The sequence below is a fragment of the Mauremys reevesii genome, linkage group 2, assembly GCF_016161935.1.
Source record: "Mauremys reevesii isolate NIE-2019 linkage group 2, ASM1616193v1, whole genome shotgun sequence".
NCBI classification, from domain to species: Eukaryota; Metazoa; Chordata; order Testudines; family Geoemydidae; genus Mauremys; species Mauremys reevesii.
Window position 1 is genome coordinate 256,751,951 of NC_052624.1, and position 17,049 is coordinate 256,768,999.

At 44.3% G+C, this 17,049-nt stretch overlaps 1 protein-coding gene across 6 annotated transcripts in view; it reads right to left on the bottom strand.

The window, feature by feature from the left end:
• Window positions 1-17,049, bottom strand: part of SYBU (syntabulin) — a 54,842-nt gene that overhangs the window by 3,134 nt on the left and 34,659 nt on the right. For 4 of the 6 annotated variants that reach the window (XM_039527946.1, XM_039527945.1, XM_039527947.1 and 1 more), the window contains 3 exons: window positions 6,423-6,525; window positions 2,232-2,435; window positions 44-193 (listed from right to left, as the gene is read on the bottom strand). In XM_039527946.1, coding sequence (XP_039383880.1) covers window positions 44-193; window positions 2,232-2,435; window positions 6,423-6,525 — 457 coding nt within the window. The remainder of the gene's footprint in view (window positions 1-43; window positions 194-2,231; window positions 2,436-6,422; window positions 6,526-17,049) is intronic. The other 2 variants (XM_039527948.1, XM_039527949.1) reach the window with 2 other exon arrangements.

Genomic DNA, 17,049 nt, shown 5'->3' on the forward strand with positions numbered 1-17,049 from the left:
AATCTCATCTCTCCCCAAATTATTTTTCTGGGAGAAAATGTACCTTTCTTGAAGTCTGCTCTCAGATTCCTTCAGTTTTGTTTTTAGATGTCTCACTGTAACTTCTTTCTGCTGCAGTGGGGTCAAATACTGCTCTGGATGTGGTGCTTTAATGCCATGATTCTCCCCACAAGAATTATATCTCACCGACCGTCTGAAACAAAAATACCCAGTGTTATTCCTGCAACTCTACCTTCCTAAGAGAGGATGGATTCCACACCAGTCCTGACTGGCACAAAGTTGAGTTTACAATGGACTCAATTTGGGTATCTCACAGTAAACATTAGTGACTTAGTCTGGTAAATCATAGTGCATGAGGCATTTGCCAGTGACTTCACTAAGAATTTTGCCATTTACTTTACTTGGATTCAGTGTGATTAAAATAAAAGTAATAGAGTAAAGCTTTCTACAAGTGTACAGTAAGGTCACTGGCAGAGATGTCTGACACTAATATAGACAAGGCAGTGTACTGTGATGATGTTAGGAATTCAGCAGGAAGCAGACTGTTAATTGAGTAGATTGGATTAGTTGAAAGGATATTACAATAGCTACGGCTTATGGATGAGTTACTAGGAGGAAGCCAGTTCAGACTGTGTGTGTGGCTATGTGCACTTGTGCACCTTGAAGGCTACATCACAAAATGGATTTAGAGTTGCACTGCCTAATGTTTATATGCCCTGCCAGCTTGTGGCATCCACAGCCCCAAGTTAGGCTCCCTATACCATGCATGGGGAGAGTTTGATGCCTAACATCCACAAAGGCCAGCGGGCTGAGCTAGGAGCCACTTCAGTTAGACAATAGACTCACAGAATTGGAAGGGACCTCAGGAGGTCATCTAGTCCAACCCCCTGCTCAAAGCAGGACCAATCCCCAGAGGGATTTTTGCCCCAGATCCTTAAATGGCCCCCTTAAGGATTGAACTCACAACCCTGAGTTTAGCAGGCCAAAGCTCAAACTACTGAGCTATCCCTCCCCCCTAAGGAAATGCAGCGGGAGAGGGATGGGGCCTAAAAGGGAGTTAGCTGACTAGGTCTGGGCTAAAGAGAGGCACTGGCCTTTGCTTTACAGCTGCGAACCCTCTCCTTGACTTAGGTGCCTAAACCCTTTCTTGTAAAAAAAACAATGGTGGTGTCTTCACAACCTTTAGCCCTGTGGTAAGAGCACTCAACCAGAATGAGAGACCCCCAGATTCAAATCCCTCCCTCTGCCCGAGGAGGAGCATGGGCTTGAACTTGGGTCTCCCACCTTTCAGGGGCATACCCTAATCACTGGGTTATGGAGTCACTCTCTGGCCCAATGGCTTCATTTAAATAACAAGACAGACTGAGAAACCCACCCCAGAATATCCCATAACACATTAGGCATTGCGTCTCCAAGTCTATTTTGTGATCTAGCCTTCAGTGTGCACATGTACACATAGTCACACACACAGTCTGAAGTGGCTTCCTCCTAAAGTAACTCATCCACTAGGATATTGTAATATCCTTTCAACTAATATCATCTATGAGATTGGGCTCTGCAGGAGAGAGAGGTAGGGGAACACTAAGTTTGAGGGTCCTGCTGGGGCTTAGGGTGATCTAGGTGCCCAGGCAGCAGGACTTAGATGGTCGTGCAGCTGCCCAGTGGGAGAAATAAAGGCTCCTAGAGGACTTTAATGAGCAGAAATGTAAGTGCTGGGGGAATGCAAGTGTCTACAGGCAGCAGCCAAACAGGCATGTTTCAAGATCTAATTTTTGAATTTAGCCACTGAAAGTGTCAGTTAGGTACCTAAATCCCTTTGTGGATCTAGCCTTGAGTGGACATTAACTTCTGCATCCACTCCACACTCAACTTCCTCTTTAGTCAATGGGAGTTGTGTGTGTGAAGCAAGAGCCAAGAGGACTAAACCACGTACTACTACATGAAAGCATCAGACCTGGATGTGAAATCTGGCTGACACAGCCCTTAGGCTAGTGGAGACCATGTATCTTGTGACACTGAGGTGATCAAGTGTCCATGGTGGCAAGAAAGTAGGATGGAGTGTGTTCCTCACTAACCCTTTACCAATACCACAGTCCCTGCCCGTAAATCTACACAGTGGCACTGAGGTGCAAGATGTTTTATTCTCCAGGCCAGAGGATTGATCCCACAGTACAGAATGGGTGAGGATAAGATAACAGAATTCAAACTGGGAGAAAGGAACAAGCACTTGCCTCATAACTGGGCTGCTATCACTTCCCTTGTATGAACCTGAGTTACTGCTACTGGCTGAAGAAGCCCCATAATTCTGATTGAAGTTAACAGGACTCAACTGATTTCTGCACAGTACTGACAACAGATCCTTCTCACGAGAAGTAGGCGGATTGGCTCCAGACTTGTATGATGAAGATCCATTATTCCGTCCATGAGGGCCACGACTGAAGGCAAACCAAAATGTGTAAGGTTTGTTGGGTTATACTGCACCATGCAACTCACAGCATGTCCTGCTATAAGGTCACCCCATGATGCTCTATAAAATAAATCAGAGCAGCTGGGGAGTAGGAAGGTCTTAGGGAAGCTCTGCTCTGGAGCTGGAAAGGTAAATTCCAGCTCAGAGACATGCCCTCACTAGCTTTGATCAAGTTAGCACACTAAAAATAGCGTAGCCATGGGGATGGTTGGTGGTGGGTTGGACTAGCCTCCTGGATACGTACCTAGGATCTCAGGTAAGATTGTACCTGGAGCAGCTTTAGCACAAGTACAGGTACCTGAGCTGAAAATTACACCTCCAGTTGCAGTTTAGACATGCCCTTAGCATCTCCAGGAACCATGTATATTTCACTGACCATGAAGCAGTCAGTCAGAATCAGATGGTTTAGAGAAAATTACAAGATCTATCTTTCTATACTTAGGTTTCTGTTTCCACTGACTCCGCCCTACTCTCCTCATTCCCACTACACCCATCTAAGTTAGCAAGCTGCACATTTACGTTTTCTGGTCTACACTCAAGTAATTAGAAGACTGCAGTCTACTTTGGTATTTACCAAGAGACTTCCTCACTCAGGCGTGTAGCAGGACCCCTGTCCTTGGGGGGCCAATTAAGGCTTGTAGCAAGACTTCTTGATCCTTAGCAGGTGGCCTGAGAGGTCACAGTGGCCAGTAAAAAGAAGTTTTGCTTGAAGCACTGTTCCTTTGCCCTTTCGGCATAGTGTACTTCAAACTGTCACTGCCAGCTACTGCTGTACTTAGATAATGGTCTGAACCTGACTGAGGGAATGCTGAAATAGCCCCAAAGGCTCAGTACCTGGAGAGCTTCAAGACAACACAGCTGCACCCTCCAAGTCACTCTCATACCTGTCCCTCCCCAGTCTCAATACAACATTCTGAACTATTCACTATTTGCGCTTGAAAGCAACTCCAATCAGTGCTGCCCAATACCCAGGCATCTGGCAAGGACCTGTGACATTCTGGAAACTGTTTATAAAGTTACATTTTAGTCTGTAAACACTTATAGCTACTTTCATGAAATGTCACTATCACTCTCTCACATGGAAGCTGTTCCTCTAAATTGTAGCAAAAAGTGAAAACATATTTCCAAAGAAATGGAAAAAAAGAAATCCAGCCAGAAAATGAGAGGGATACTACACATCATTGAAAATATTACAGAACTCATGAAGCAAAAATCCTTTCCTCTTAAAACTGTCTGGCCTGGTTTCCCCTCTCTTCTGAAAATGAACACTTTATATGGAACAGATGGTTGCGTGGTGGTGCTGCTGCAAGCCAGCATGGCAGTGCTGTGGTTTGGGTGACTTCAGAAGTAGCTTACAATGAAATGCAGGAGTGTCGTTATGACGTCACTGAAATGCTACAGAATCAAATGTGACACAATTAAGTCCAACTGCTGCTTTTTTTTTTTTTTAATTCTTAAACAGAGCAAAGGCAAACATTTGAAAACAAAAGTGAAAGGAAAGGACTATTTAAATTTTCTTTGCTCAGTACTATTTCTAATGTGGTGGTGGTGGTTGGTTTTTGCAAGCCAGAATCTGCACAGTCCCTGACTATCCCAAGAGCTGCATTTGAAGGAATGTTATCATGACTTCAGGCAGTGGTGAGCTGGAGCCGGTTCCCACTGGTTCACAGGAACCGGTTGTTAAATTTAGAAACCCTTTAGAACCGGTTGTAAAGGGCTTTTAAATTTAACAAAAGCTCCAGCAGCTCCCTGCCCTGCCCCCGGCCCCAGCTCACCTGGCTCCAGCTCTGCCTCTGCCTCCTCCTCTGAAGGCTCCCCCTCCAGGCTTCCCGCCAATCAGCTGTTAGCGCGGGAAGCCTCGGAGGGCTGAGAAGGAAGCAGCAGCTTCCTGCAGGTGAGCTGAGGTGGGGGGCACGAGGAGGGCTCTAGGCGCCGCCCAGCCCCGGCTCCGACCCCGACTCCGGCCGGGCGGTGCGGCTCCGGGCCGGCCCCCGGCTCCGACCCCGACTGAGCAGTGCGGCTCTGGGCCGGCCCCCAGCTCCAACCCCGACCCTGACTCCAGCCGGGCGGCACAGCTCGGGCCGGCCCTCAGCCCCGACTCGGGCCGGGCGGCGCAGCTCCGGGCCGGCCCCCGGCCCCGACTCCGGCCCCAACTCGGGCCGGGCGGCGCGGCTTCGGGCCGGCCCCCGACCCCAACTCCGGCCCCGACTCGGGCCGGCCCCCGACCCCTACTCCGGCCAGGCGGCGCGGCTCCGGGCCGGCCCCGACCGGCCAGGCGGCGCGGCTCCGGGCTGGCCCCCGGCCCCGAACCCAACTCCGGCCCCTGTGCCCACGGCTCCCAGCCCCGACTCTGGGTGGCGCGGCCCCCATCTCCAGGCAGCGCGGTAAGGGGGGCAGGGAGCAGGGACGGGGTGTTGGATAGAGGGCGGGGGGGTGGATTAGGGTCAGGACTCAGGACGGTCAGAGGGCAGGGAACAGGGAATTGAATGGGGCAAGGGTCCTGGGGGCAGTCAGGAAGGACCAGGGGTTGGATGGGGCGGTGGGAGTCAGTCTGGGGCAGGGGTTCCAGAGGTAGTCGGGACAGAGAGAAGGGGGGGTGGGATGGGGCAGGGGTTCCAGGGGGCCATCAGAAATAAGAGGAGGGGTTGGATGGGGCGGCAGGGGACAGTTAGGGGACAGGGAAGGGGGTGGATGGGGCAGGGGTCCTGGGGGTGGGGTGTCAAGGAACATGGGAGGCTGGATGGGGCAGGAGTCCCGGGGGGGGGCGGGAGGGGGCACAACCTCATCGTGGGGTGAGGAGGAGGGAACCGGTTGTTAATATTTTGGCATCTCATCACTGACTTCAGGGCAAATTAAGACTGGTATCTTGCGTGGAATATTTAAAGCTACAACAAGAGGTCATGCTGCTAGTAAGAAATAAAGTAGGTTTAGGATTTAATCATTTAGTTATTACACTTGAGTTAAACACAAAACCCCACTGTTGCAGCAGCTACCTAGTCTCCTTAAATACAGCATGAACAGAGCTAAACTGCTGTTTATTTGCATACCGATACCAAGACAGAGATCAGATTCTCTTTCAGTTAGGCATTATGCTACCAATCCCTGCATATTGGGTATGTTATGATCATGGATGAGCTCAGGTGACTTGAAAATATGGGAATCATGCTGTCCCTCCACTCTCCCTGCCAGCTTCAGTCTTATGATTTCACAAGAGTAGGGATCTTGTCTCATCAATTTCAACCCTCCCTGACAGCTCAAAAAGACTGTAAGCAGCAGGGATTGTGTAGGCACAGCACAATGTGCATATGTCTAGAGCCTTGCAAATCTGCAGACATCCATAGACCATGTTTGCAGACTGTGGATTGGATGTGGATACAAATTTTGTCTAGGTTTGTATCTGACATGTGACGTGGAGGCAACTTACAGAAATATTTCACCAAAGGCATTTTTAATACATACCTTTCAAGACCAGGTATTTTATACCTATTAATACAAAGGAGTGGAACTTGATATGTAGCAACAGGAATTAAAGACACAAGCATCAACCCTGCAAGGCATGTGGTGAGCTGACAATTTATCACAGCAGGAAAACAAGGTGATGTGACCAGAAGGTTAAGGTCAACTGGTTGGAATGGTTGCTCTTAACTAAGCACACACCCAGCTGTTTCCCCTTCTTTCTATGTTAAACATTTTTTTTTAAATGTAGCTGACAGGATCTCAAAGGTATGTCATGAATGAACAGAACTGTTGTTGGTCACATGATCCTACTGTATCACAATTTATATTCTCCAAATACATCACATTTGTTCTCTCCTAGATCACAGATTCTAATGACCATCATGACTATCAGAGAACACACTGCAGTCCAAATTATCTTAAAAGGTATAACACTGGTGGATAAGCCTGGCATTCCACTAAGCAACACTCATAGTACAAGATAAATTGCTTTGCTTACTTGCGAGAAAAAGAGGCTCTTTTGCTCCCAGCAGCAGACATATGGACTTCAGGAGCTGAAATGCTGCCTGTGCTGCTTGAAGAGCTAAAATCAGCTTCACTCCCTGGAAAGGAAAAGGGAGAAGAGTAAAAACATGATGGAAATTCTAACTCAAAGGTTGATATACTGTTTTTAAAAGTGACGATGAATCATAACCATCCTTCCCCTGCCCATCCCATGTGAACTTTAAAAGTCAGCCTGTGTTTTCAAACACACCCTCTAGGAGAAATTGTGGATATATTCCCGACTTTCAACAGCTCCCTCAAAACAGACACTTCAACAACAATAGAACACAACAGACATTACAACTTCTATTCTGCGTAAGTCACTTTAGAAGCAGGCTATAAACATTTGTATGGAAACACGGCTACCTGAGGGGGGGCTGTTGACCATTCTTTCAAGTGCACAGTCATACTAAGCAAACAACTGCTGTTGGATTCTCCACACTTTAAACAGGAAAATATTATTTATCTGGGGGGCAGGGGATCCACTTATCAGCTCATCTGTTTCTGATATCCACATACAGGCTTTAATCTGACACAGAGAAATAGTAAGGCACCTCTAAACAGTTTTACAGTAATCCAATAACAATGCCTGGCTCTAGGCTGCTTCTTTGGTATTAAGCCATACTATCTGATTACTAACTTTCTACGATTTACAGCTTTCATTTTCCAGACTCTGTTATTTAAGGGAACATGGCACCCATTTTGCTGAGCCCAGAAGTATGACAGTTCACTGGGTAAGAAGCTCTTATCGCCTGCAAAATACTTGGCGATTTTTTCAGGTTTGTCATATCCAAACCCAGTGCTGCAAACAGCCATGAAAAAAAGATGCCAATGTGCGAGCTCCATGGGAGAGAATGGAAATAAGCTTCCAACTTGCTTTAATAATAGCTTATCAGCCAGAAGAAAAATTACTATGTACATAATGTCTTTCATCCCTGGATCCCAAAGCACTTTGCAACCATTAATTAATCCCTGCAAAACCTCATCAACTATATACAAGTTACACATGGGTAAATGGTAGCAGGAAGAGGTGAGTCATCCAAGGTCATGTAGCAAGTCAGTGGAGGAACAGGAAGTGTGCATGTTGAACCTTCCTGTCCAGCTTGGCAGCTACACTGAGGAGGGGAATTCAGCTCTTAAGGGGAGGAGAAAGGATAAAGTAGTTATGCATTACCCTCCTCTAGAGGAGTAGCTCTGTGGTTTGAGCATTGGCCTGCTAAACCCAGGGCTGTGAGTTCAATCCTTGAGGGGGCCACTTAGGGATCTGGGGCAAAATCAGTACTTGGCCCTGCTAGTGAAGGCAGGGGGCCAGGGTCCCTTCCAGCTCTATGAGATAGGTGTATCTCCATATATTAAGACAGCTTTAAATTGTGGCTTAGGCTCAAAGGAAACCAGAGGCTTCTCTAGGGGATATGCTGAATCAATTATCCCCTCTCCAGTCAGCACCATCCACTTCTCTAGCTGTGGTGGCTGCTTGAAAACCTCCCAGCAAGTGAGAGCTGGGGGCACAGTGTGGCTAGGCCATTTCCACTTCCAGAACCCAGCACTGTGGGTAATGCTAGTGTTTCCTGAGCCTGAACCCTGCCCTTTACTTTTGAATCTTGGAGTTCTCAGGCTCATTAAGTCTTTCATAAAGCAAGTGGGCAGCTCAGAACATCTTCCAATGCTCCTAAGTGCTCTACACTGGAAAATTACATTGTGTCAGCACACATGTTTGTTGACATGAATATTAAGCATGCTGCTGCACTTGACATGGACAGGTCTGTTTAACTTTGTGTCAGCTGGTTGGGGCTGTAGCAGACTTAGATCATGCACAGTCTAACATGATGTAATTTTCTAGTTTACACAAGCTGCTAGTATCACAAGTGACGTCACTCCAGCGCTGCACATTCAGATTTAAATGCCAATGGCAAATAAGAATACAGTCCAGGCTCAGTAAGGTAAGCACTTCCTACCCCATGACATTTAACCCTGCTGGATTCTGCGCATCCCAGCAGCCACGTTTTTTTTTTTTTTTATAGCTGCAGATCCACAGGATATAGACTGACTAGTCTGTTAGCCCGTTACAAACACAAAAGCAATTGAGATACCACAAAAGCAAAACATTTAAAAACAAAACCAAACTCAAGCCATTCTCATGATTAAATATGCTCTCTTGTGAGGATGAGGGAACCTGTTTTAGGGGAATTTGGGGAGGGATTTTTGGGGGGTTTTCACATTTTGAGACCCTTGACTATGCTTTTCCATCAGCTCTTTGCTAACTGGCAAAGAGCTGTAATCTAGAAAAGCATGGGTGTTCTTATAATTACCATGTTGTTTTTTCAGTTACCTAGAGAAGTGGTTTTCAAACTAGGGCCGCCGCTTGTTCAGGGAAAGCCCCTGGTGGGCCGGGCCGGTTTGTTTACCTGCCCCATCCGCTGGTCCAGCCGATCACAGCTCCCAATGGCCGCGTTTCGCCGCTCCAGGCCAATGGGGGTGGCTGGAAGCGGCGGCCAGGACGTCCCTCGGCCCACACTGCTTCCTGCAGCTCCCATTGGCCTGGGACGGCGAACCGCGGCCACTGGGAGCTGCGACTGGATAAACCCGCAGATGCGGCAGGCAAACAAACTGGCCCGGCCCGCCAGGGGCTTTCCCTGCACAAGCAGTGGCTCTAGTTTGAGAACCACTGATGTAGAGGACATGGTGGGCCACAGCAGGGACATAGCTGCAGCAGGCAGCAATGTAGCAATAAGGCAGCCTGGGGAGACAGCTGTTGCTTGGACTCAGACAAGCCCACTGAGTGCCTCTCTAGCCTCTGGAGCAGCCCAGGAAGGGAAGGCGCAACAATGGCTTAAAGCTACCCTCACACTCCTGGGCTGCGAGTTCTGGGCTCTGCCTCGAATATGCACAGCACAGCCCCTCACACCTCTGTCTGATAAGTCTATGAACTCATTTTGTTGACCTCAAAATACAAATGTACAGCCCAATCCTTAAAAAGTGATTCTAGAAAAATGGCATCATGAGGCTCCAGTTCTATTGCCGCTAACTGGTTCCATATCAAATACACTCAGTTTACATGTAAAAAGATGGTTTTTTTTCTAACTGCCATCTCTGCAAACACAGCCAGTAATACAGATTCCACAAGCCAAATTAGAGCCTCAACAACTTGCTCAGCTGAACCACACAGAAAGAAAATGGAAAGGTGGGAGATTGTGGAGAGGGAAAACAATGCTGCTTTCTTGTACTGAAGTGTTTACAGACTGTATCCACCTACATATGCCACTGAGTCCATCCTTGGGGATGCAAAGTAACTGAAAACGGGATATAATGCCTTAAGCAACAATAGAGTTTTTCCTATAAAAACAACATTCCTATATTCCATTCCTATATAATATAATCATTTTGTTTTAAATATTCATGAGAAAACATCTATGTATATAAATTACAAATATAAGTTTACAAACAAGACTAGGGCAGGCAAACACATTATGAATATTCCATACCTATACTACGCTCCAGCCCCAAACAGGAAGTCAGTGGCTTTCTCAAGCGAAGTAAAGTATTGGCTTTTATGCAGACAGGGACAGCCTTAGACGAGGGAAGTCAATGATTAAGTAGACCACATCATAATCAGATCTTGTTATTGAGAGTATTCCAAGGAAGCAAAGCTTAATAATACCCTCCTTCTGAACCGATTCACTTGGAGTAAGATACGGTGAAGGGCTGCCAAGCCAAGCATTGTAGATAAGGCTAAGCAGATACTGAAACTGTAACCATCTCCAATTCTGGGATCTCTAAAAGAGAATTGTACTAAACTTGGGGCTGGGGCTGTTTCCACTGATCAAGAATTCTATGGCCTCAATTCTGCAGACACTTATTTTCATGCTTAACTTTGAACATGTGTATTTACAGGATCTTTCACAGCTTCTTTTATATTAAAGATATCAAACTTGCTGGTGTTTCTAAGCATGACAGACTCAACATTCAGGCTACAGTAACCCAAGCTCACTCATACCATTGAGACTTTAAAAAAAATATTTTCTCCACTTGCCATGCATCTTTGCCTAAAGCAGTAAGACCACTATGTGTTCAAGCACAGCTATTAATATGCACTTACCCCGGTGACCTAGGTAGGTAAGTATTCCAGCTGATAAGACGTGATAACAGAACAAAAGGTGAAGTGACTTGCCAAAGGCCCAAAGCAACTCAATGGTAGAGCTAGGATTAGTACTCAGGCTCTCCTAATGCCCAAGCCTGTGCCCATTTGCCAGGCTACACTGCGTTGGGAGTGTTTATAAGAGTCCATGATACACTTTTGTTGTTGCAACAATTTTTGGGTCCTATGGCTCACAGATCTCAAAAGCCACACTAAATGTGGAAGCAGTTTAAATCTCTCAAGTATTATATGTTCTTCTGTCCTCATAGCATCAGACTTATCCTGAGGTTTCTTTATTTTAGATGACAGAGTCACTTCCTTTTTACTGTAAAACAAGTCAAATGCTGCATACATCATGCCTCACACATTTCTCATTTGAAATTCATTCAAAAACATATTTTTTCCCATGCCCAAGCCACTGGTGAATCTGATCACCTGCTTACATACTGGCTGCCAATGGACAGCACAGCATGCTCTTATACAACACTTGTGCCACATATACCCCACAGGATGCTGGAAAGTCCATTGCTATGGTTTCCAACTGTCTAGCAAAGGGCTCCCAAGTAGCAGCATGTGGAGCAGTGCACAGGGAATCACAGTGCTTTACAACAGACTGTGGTCTGCAATAGTATGGTGTAATTATGGCCAACAAATTCCTGAGAAGCAGCAAAGAATCCTGTGGCACCTTATAGACTAACAGACGTTTTGCAGCATGAGCTTTCGTGGGTGAATACCCACTTCTTCGGATGCAAGCAGTGGAAAATTTCCAGGGGCAGGTGTATATATAAGCAAGCAAGAAGCAAGCTAGAGATAACGAGGTTAGATCAATCAGGGAGGATAAGGCCCTGTTCCAGCAGCTGAGGTGTGAAAACCAAGGGAGGAGAAACTGGTTCTGTAATTGGCAAGCCATTCACAGTCTTTGTTTAGTCCTGAGCTGATGGTGTTAAATTTGCAGATGAACTGGAGCTCAGCAGTTTCTCTTTGAAGTCTGGTCCTAAAGTTTTTTTGCTGTAGGATGGCCACCTTAAAATCTGCTATTGTGTGGCCAGGGAGGTTGAAGTGTTCTCCTACAGGTTTTTGTATATTGCCATTCCTAATGTCTGATTTGTGTCCATTTATCCTTTTCCTTAGAGATTGTCCAGTTTGGCCGATGTACATAGCAGAGGGGCATTGCTGGCATATGATGGCATATGTTACATTGGTGGACGTGCAGGTGAATGAACCGGTGATGGTGTGGCTGATCTGGTTAGGTCCTGTGATGGTGTTGCTGGTGTAGATATTTCCACTGCTTGCATCCGAAGAAGTGGGTATTCACCCACGAAAGCTCATGCTGCAAAACGTCGGTTAGTCTATAAGGTGCCACAGGATTCTTTGCTGCTTCTACAGAACCAGACTAACACGGCTACCCCTCTGATAAATTACTAAGAAGTTTTCCAAATTTTGTTTTTAATACACCAAACAGTGATAGTTTTATGTCTTGACTGACTCTATAAGAAGTAATATCTAGAGGGCTGGAAGTCAAATTTGTGTTCTAATCTGGGCTCTACCACTGACTGGCTGGGTGGCTTTGGACAAGTTACTTAGGCCTGATTTTCCAAAATGTTGCATCACAATTACAGCACAAATTGTGTCATCAGTTGTACCTCCTGATCAGTATTGCCTCTAACTGGCAATTGTATGCATTTATCCAACCTGTGCATTCAACTATGGTAATTACACATGCAGTTTCGTGCACAGGCAGTTTAGAAAAGTCACACCTTTAACTTTTCTGCATCTCAGTTTCCCAAGATGTAAAACTAAGATAATGCCACCAACCTAAGACAGTGCTTTGAACATATAATGCATATAGCACTTACTGTTCATTACACCTATATTAGGTTCTCCTATATACTATCTAAGCACTGGAATATATAAAACACAGAACAGTGTATATAATATGAATAAAGGCACATTATGTATCGGTAGAAGTAATTTACATATAACATATATACAGAAATTATACATGTGGTATACAGAGTAGAGCAGGGTTTCTCAAACAGGGGTCGCCGCTTGTGTAGGGAAAGCCCCTGGCGGGCCGGGCCGGTGTGTTTACCTGCCCTGTCCACAGGTCTGGCCAATCGCGGCTCCCACTGGCTGCGGATCGCTGCTCCGGGCCAATGGGAGCTGCTGGAAGCGGCAACCAGTAAGTCCCTCGGCCCACGACCCCTGTTTGAGAAACCCTGCTATATACTGTCTGTACTCCTGATCTTAGGTACATTAATGGTCTAAAAGATGTAGCTGGAGCTTGAACTTTTAATCTCTTTGGTTTTGTAAATTCAGATTGATGCTTGATGCTTCCTGTTTGTTGTTTTATGGTTCATTTTCCTGTTTAAATGATTAATATTAAATGCAGAAGGAATAGTTCAAACAAGATTTGCAAGAGAAACTGTGACACCTGATCTATGGGATCGGATTCTTCAAGGCCAGTATCGCAAGCGTGGACCTATTACAATTTAACCACCTTTCGTATGTTATTCTTATCACTCCTTCAAGATGAGATGTAGCTGGGAATATGTATAATCCACAGAACTCATTCATGTTGTGGCTCTGTAATAATGAATGCATCACAAAGATCAACCTTGATGCTGGGTTTTTCTTACAATCATAAAATATAACAGTGCAGTAGATAAAACAAAACTGATAAAAAAGGCAGGTTGACTTTAAGATGCAAAGCCCTTAATTCTTTGATCTTACCTGCCTTAATAAAGCAGCCAGCTCTAGTATCAATGAAAGGGCCCCAAAACTAAATGCAGTAAATAATTAATTAAATGAAACAGTCTCTGCAAATAGCTTTATTTAAAGTTCCCAAGGGAGTAGATAGGGCCTGATTGTATAAAAAGGTCCAGTGAAACCATTAGAAGCAGCTAAAGTAGGGAAGAGAGTGTAATTACAGTGGATGCTGCTGGAAGGATTTGGATGTAAAGTTTCAGTAGAATGTATCTTGAAACCTTTTATCTCATAGCTAAATCTGTAATTCTGAGAGCTAACAAAGAGTATGTTACTGGTAAATACAAACACTGCACCTTTTCTACCTAATCTAGCACTGGGCTGCTCCAAGTATCTCTGCAAGCACGGGGCTGTACAAAAATCCATTCACTCAATCCAGAAAGGAACACTGTGTCATTCAGATGTAGGGGTGATGGAACATGGGCTAGGGAGAGGTGAGGCCTCTCTCCAAAGCCTCAGGTTTCTTTTAGGTAACCCCCTGAAAAATAATGGGTGTCTAGGCCAGGCAATGAGAGAATGTACTTTCTTGCCAGTGTATATAGTTATCACTAATCTGGACAATTAACTACTCTGTTTGCATATCTCAGATTGAATACAGAGGACTACCTGTGTATGCCGTAAAACTACGATGTGCTATTAATCAATCATATTCCTTCCTGCAACTAGTAGTCACTAGAAACCTAATTACTGGTATCTTCTGAGTGTGTGAAGTATACTGTACGATCAGAACTAGGATTTGAGCTTCTGTTTTTCTTAACTGTTGTTTTAATTCATGGATTTGCAGAGTGTCCACAAACAGATGTTAAACCAGGCAAACATTATTTCAAATGGATCATTTTTAATTCTATTTAGTATATACTGAAAGGGTCCCTCACCTGGAATTCTACATGCCCTAAATATTTTTTCCACTGCTATATACAGTTTGAACTGTGCTGACAATAGTTCAGCAAGAGGCCCCATGAAATTTCCCTCCTTAGCCTCAGATAAAATCTTTTTCCCAAGGGAACATTTGCTCCCCAGGCAGAAATAATTTTGGGAATCTTCTTGTTTAAACAAACAAAAATACTCTCATAGGCACAGAGAACGAGGGATGCAGCCTCAGTTGGCCAACAAACATTTTAAGTGCCTTACACAAGAAATGTTCAGACTCGGCATCTGAAAAAATATGCTGAGTATATTGCTAATAATACAGCATGGGGCTCAACTTGTACTTGGATATTTTGGAAGATACCTTGCACTTAGTGCAATTCGCTCTGGCAGGGATGATTTCACAGCACACAGAAAGAGAGCTCCATCTGAGACTGGGAAGAAATTGCAACCCTCCATTCAGTTTGGTCACAGAATTTTAACAAGGGGCTTCTGGAGGCCCCTCCTACACATCTGTGACCCTGGCTCTGATAACTAAAGGGAAGACAAGCTGATGTTGGGTTAATGTCATTTAGGTGTTCAGGAGCAAATGTACAGTACACACACAATACCTACAAACACATGCAAACCTTTTTATGTTGACAGCTTTTAAACAAATCACCTCTAATATGAAACAGATGTTTTTAATTACAATATACATAAAAAATTAACTCAGTTTGACGTGTTTTCCTCGAGCAAACAGAAAAACATTGGAATGAGAAATCTATATGGGGAGCAACTAAACTAAATAAATCTACAGTTCCAAGGACAAAGAGCAGGATGTTTTTCATAACCTCATCTAATATTTACTGACTATGAACACACATACTGAAAGCATTAAAAAAAAAGCCAATTTTGTTATTAGTTCAAATGTCACCTATTGAAACAACAAAGCTGTCAATAAGTTGACAATCTTCTTTTCAGTCTAATGAAGTCAAGGCAGTTTCTAGATAAAAAGCAATGCATCATGGGTTACTACTGCTGTCACATCTTAATTTTTTCTCAATAGAGTATCATTAACAAATAATAATTACTATGACACCAAGACTGTGCATTTCAGGATATTAATACTTGAGGGTTTACAGTCAGGACCTTTTTTTTTTTTTTGGTCAGTTCCACTAAGCACTGTCAGAAAGCTCAATTCCTAGATTTAGAGAGTTAATATCTTACTGACTGAATTCTAAAACTGAGGAAGATAAGAACTAAATTGAACTGTCCCACGCCTATAAACAAACAGTCTTAGAGCTTCATAACAAGTGAAACAAATACTTCAAGGTTTGGGTTGTTTTTTTTTTAAATAAAATCTAATCAAAATTCTTACAAAACTACAAGTACAGTAAGATGCACTAAAAAAATGCCTAAATGTAGCCTTAACTATTTTGTTATGCTATATCCTAGGAGACATATGTTACAAAACACCTGTGAAAAGTAAGACGTGAGACATGATGGACTCTGTTCTCCTGTATCTGTGTTTACAAGATTTACAGTAGCATTAAAACAATTTTCCTTATAATTTTTGCATATATTACTTATTTGCTTGATAAAAATATGAATGTTTTCCAATCTCTCTTTTTTTATATACTGATTACGTAAAAATTAAAAGTAAACGGTGTGGAGTCTTAATTTAGTAATTTCCACTCTCTTTTTAATCTTTTCTCAATAGGCTGAAAGTATGGCTCTCTCCTAAAGTTTTTCCAATTTTAACTTCTGAACAGGGGCAGTGGTATTGAGGACATTTCTTAATAACTTTAATTTGAAAATCTCAAAGTGCTTTAAAACCCTTCACTAATTCACATAACAACACTGTGAGGTGGATATTCTACTCATTTCGCAGATGGTAAACTGAGCAAGAGAGTAAGGCTTCACAAAGGTACTTAGGTGCCTAAGTCCCAGTTTTAGGTTCTACTGCAATCTACAAAACTCCCACTTAGCTGCCACCTAACTCAATAGATACCTAAACTCACTCAGTGCCTACGTGTCTGCAGTAGAAGTTCCCTAGGCACCTCAGTTTCTGCCTCTAGGCATGTGCACTACTGGCCCACTCAAGATGCTCGGACATCCATCTCCCACCTAAGCCCCAAAGCAATACATGAACAGGGGGCATTTGTCCACATAACTTGTGAGGGAGGCCCAATCTGGTAAGCATGCTCAGAGGCCACCTACTGGATCGGGTCTCAGTTCAAAACCTGGCCAGAATGGAAGGAAGAGGTGGTGGTGCCAGTGCCACCCACTATAACTTTTAGCCTAGTGGTTAGAGAACTCACCTGGCATGTGGAAACCCAGGTTCAATTCCTCCTTCTGCCTGAGGAGGAGCATGGATTTAAACAGGGGTCTCCCACCTCTCAAGTGAGTGCTTGAACCACTGAGCTATGCAATATTCTGATGTGGGGCTCCCTCAGTCTTCCCTGTTGAACCTGTTCTATTGTATATAAATACTTAAAGAGGAACTGGGACAGAGATAGAGTGAGCATGACTCACTAAACTGGTGATTAGGGCACCTCCATGGGAGGTGAGATACCCAGGATCAGGTCTCCATGTTCCAATGACTGGTTCTCCACTTGCGAGGTAACTCCCTTCTCTTCATGCGTCATTATATAATGCCTGCATCAGTAATTTTCACTCCATGCATCTGAAGAAGTGAGGTTTTTTACCCACAAAAGCTTATGCCCAAATAAATCTGTTACTCTTTAAAGTGCCACCAGACTCCTTGTTGTTTTTATAAACAGAGGGTATTTAATTATTAACAGTTCAACATTAAACCAGGGTTAGGTATTTA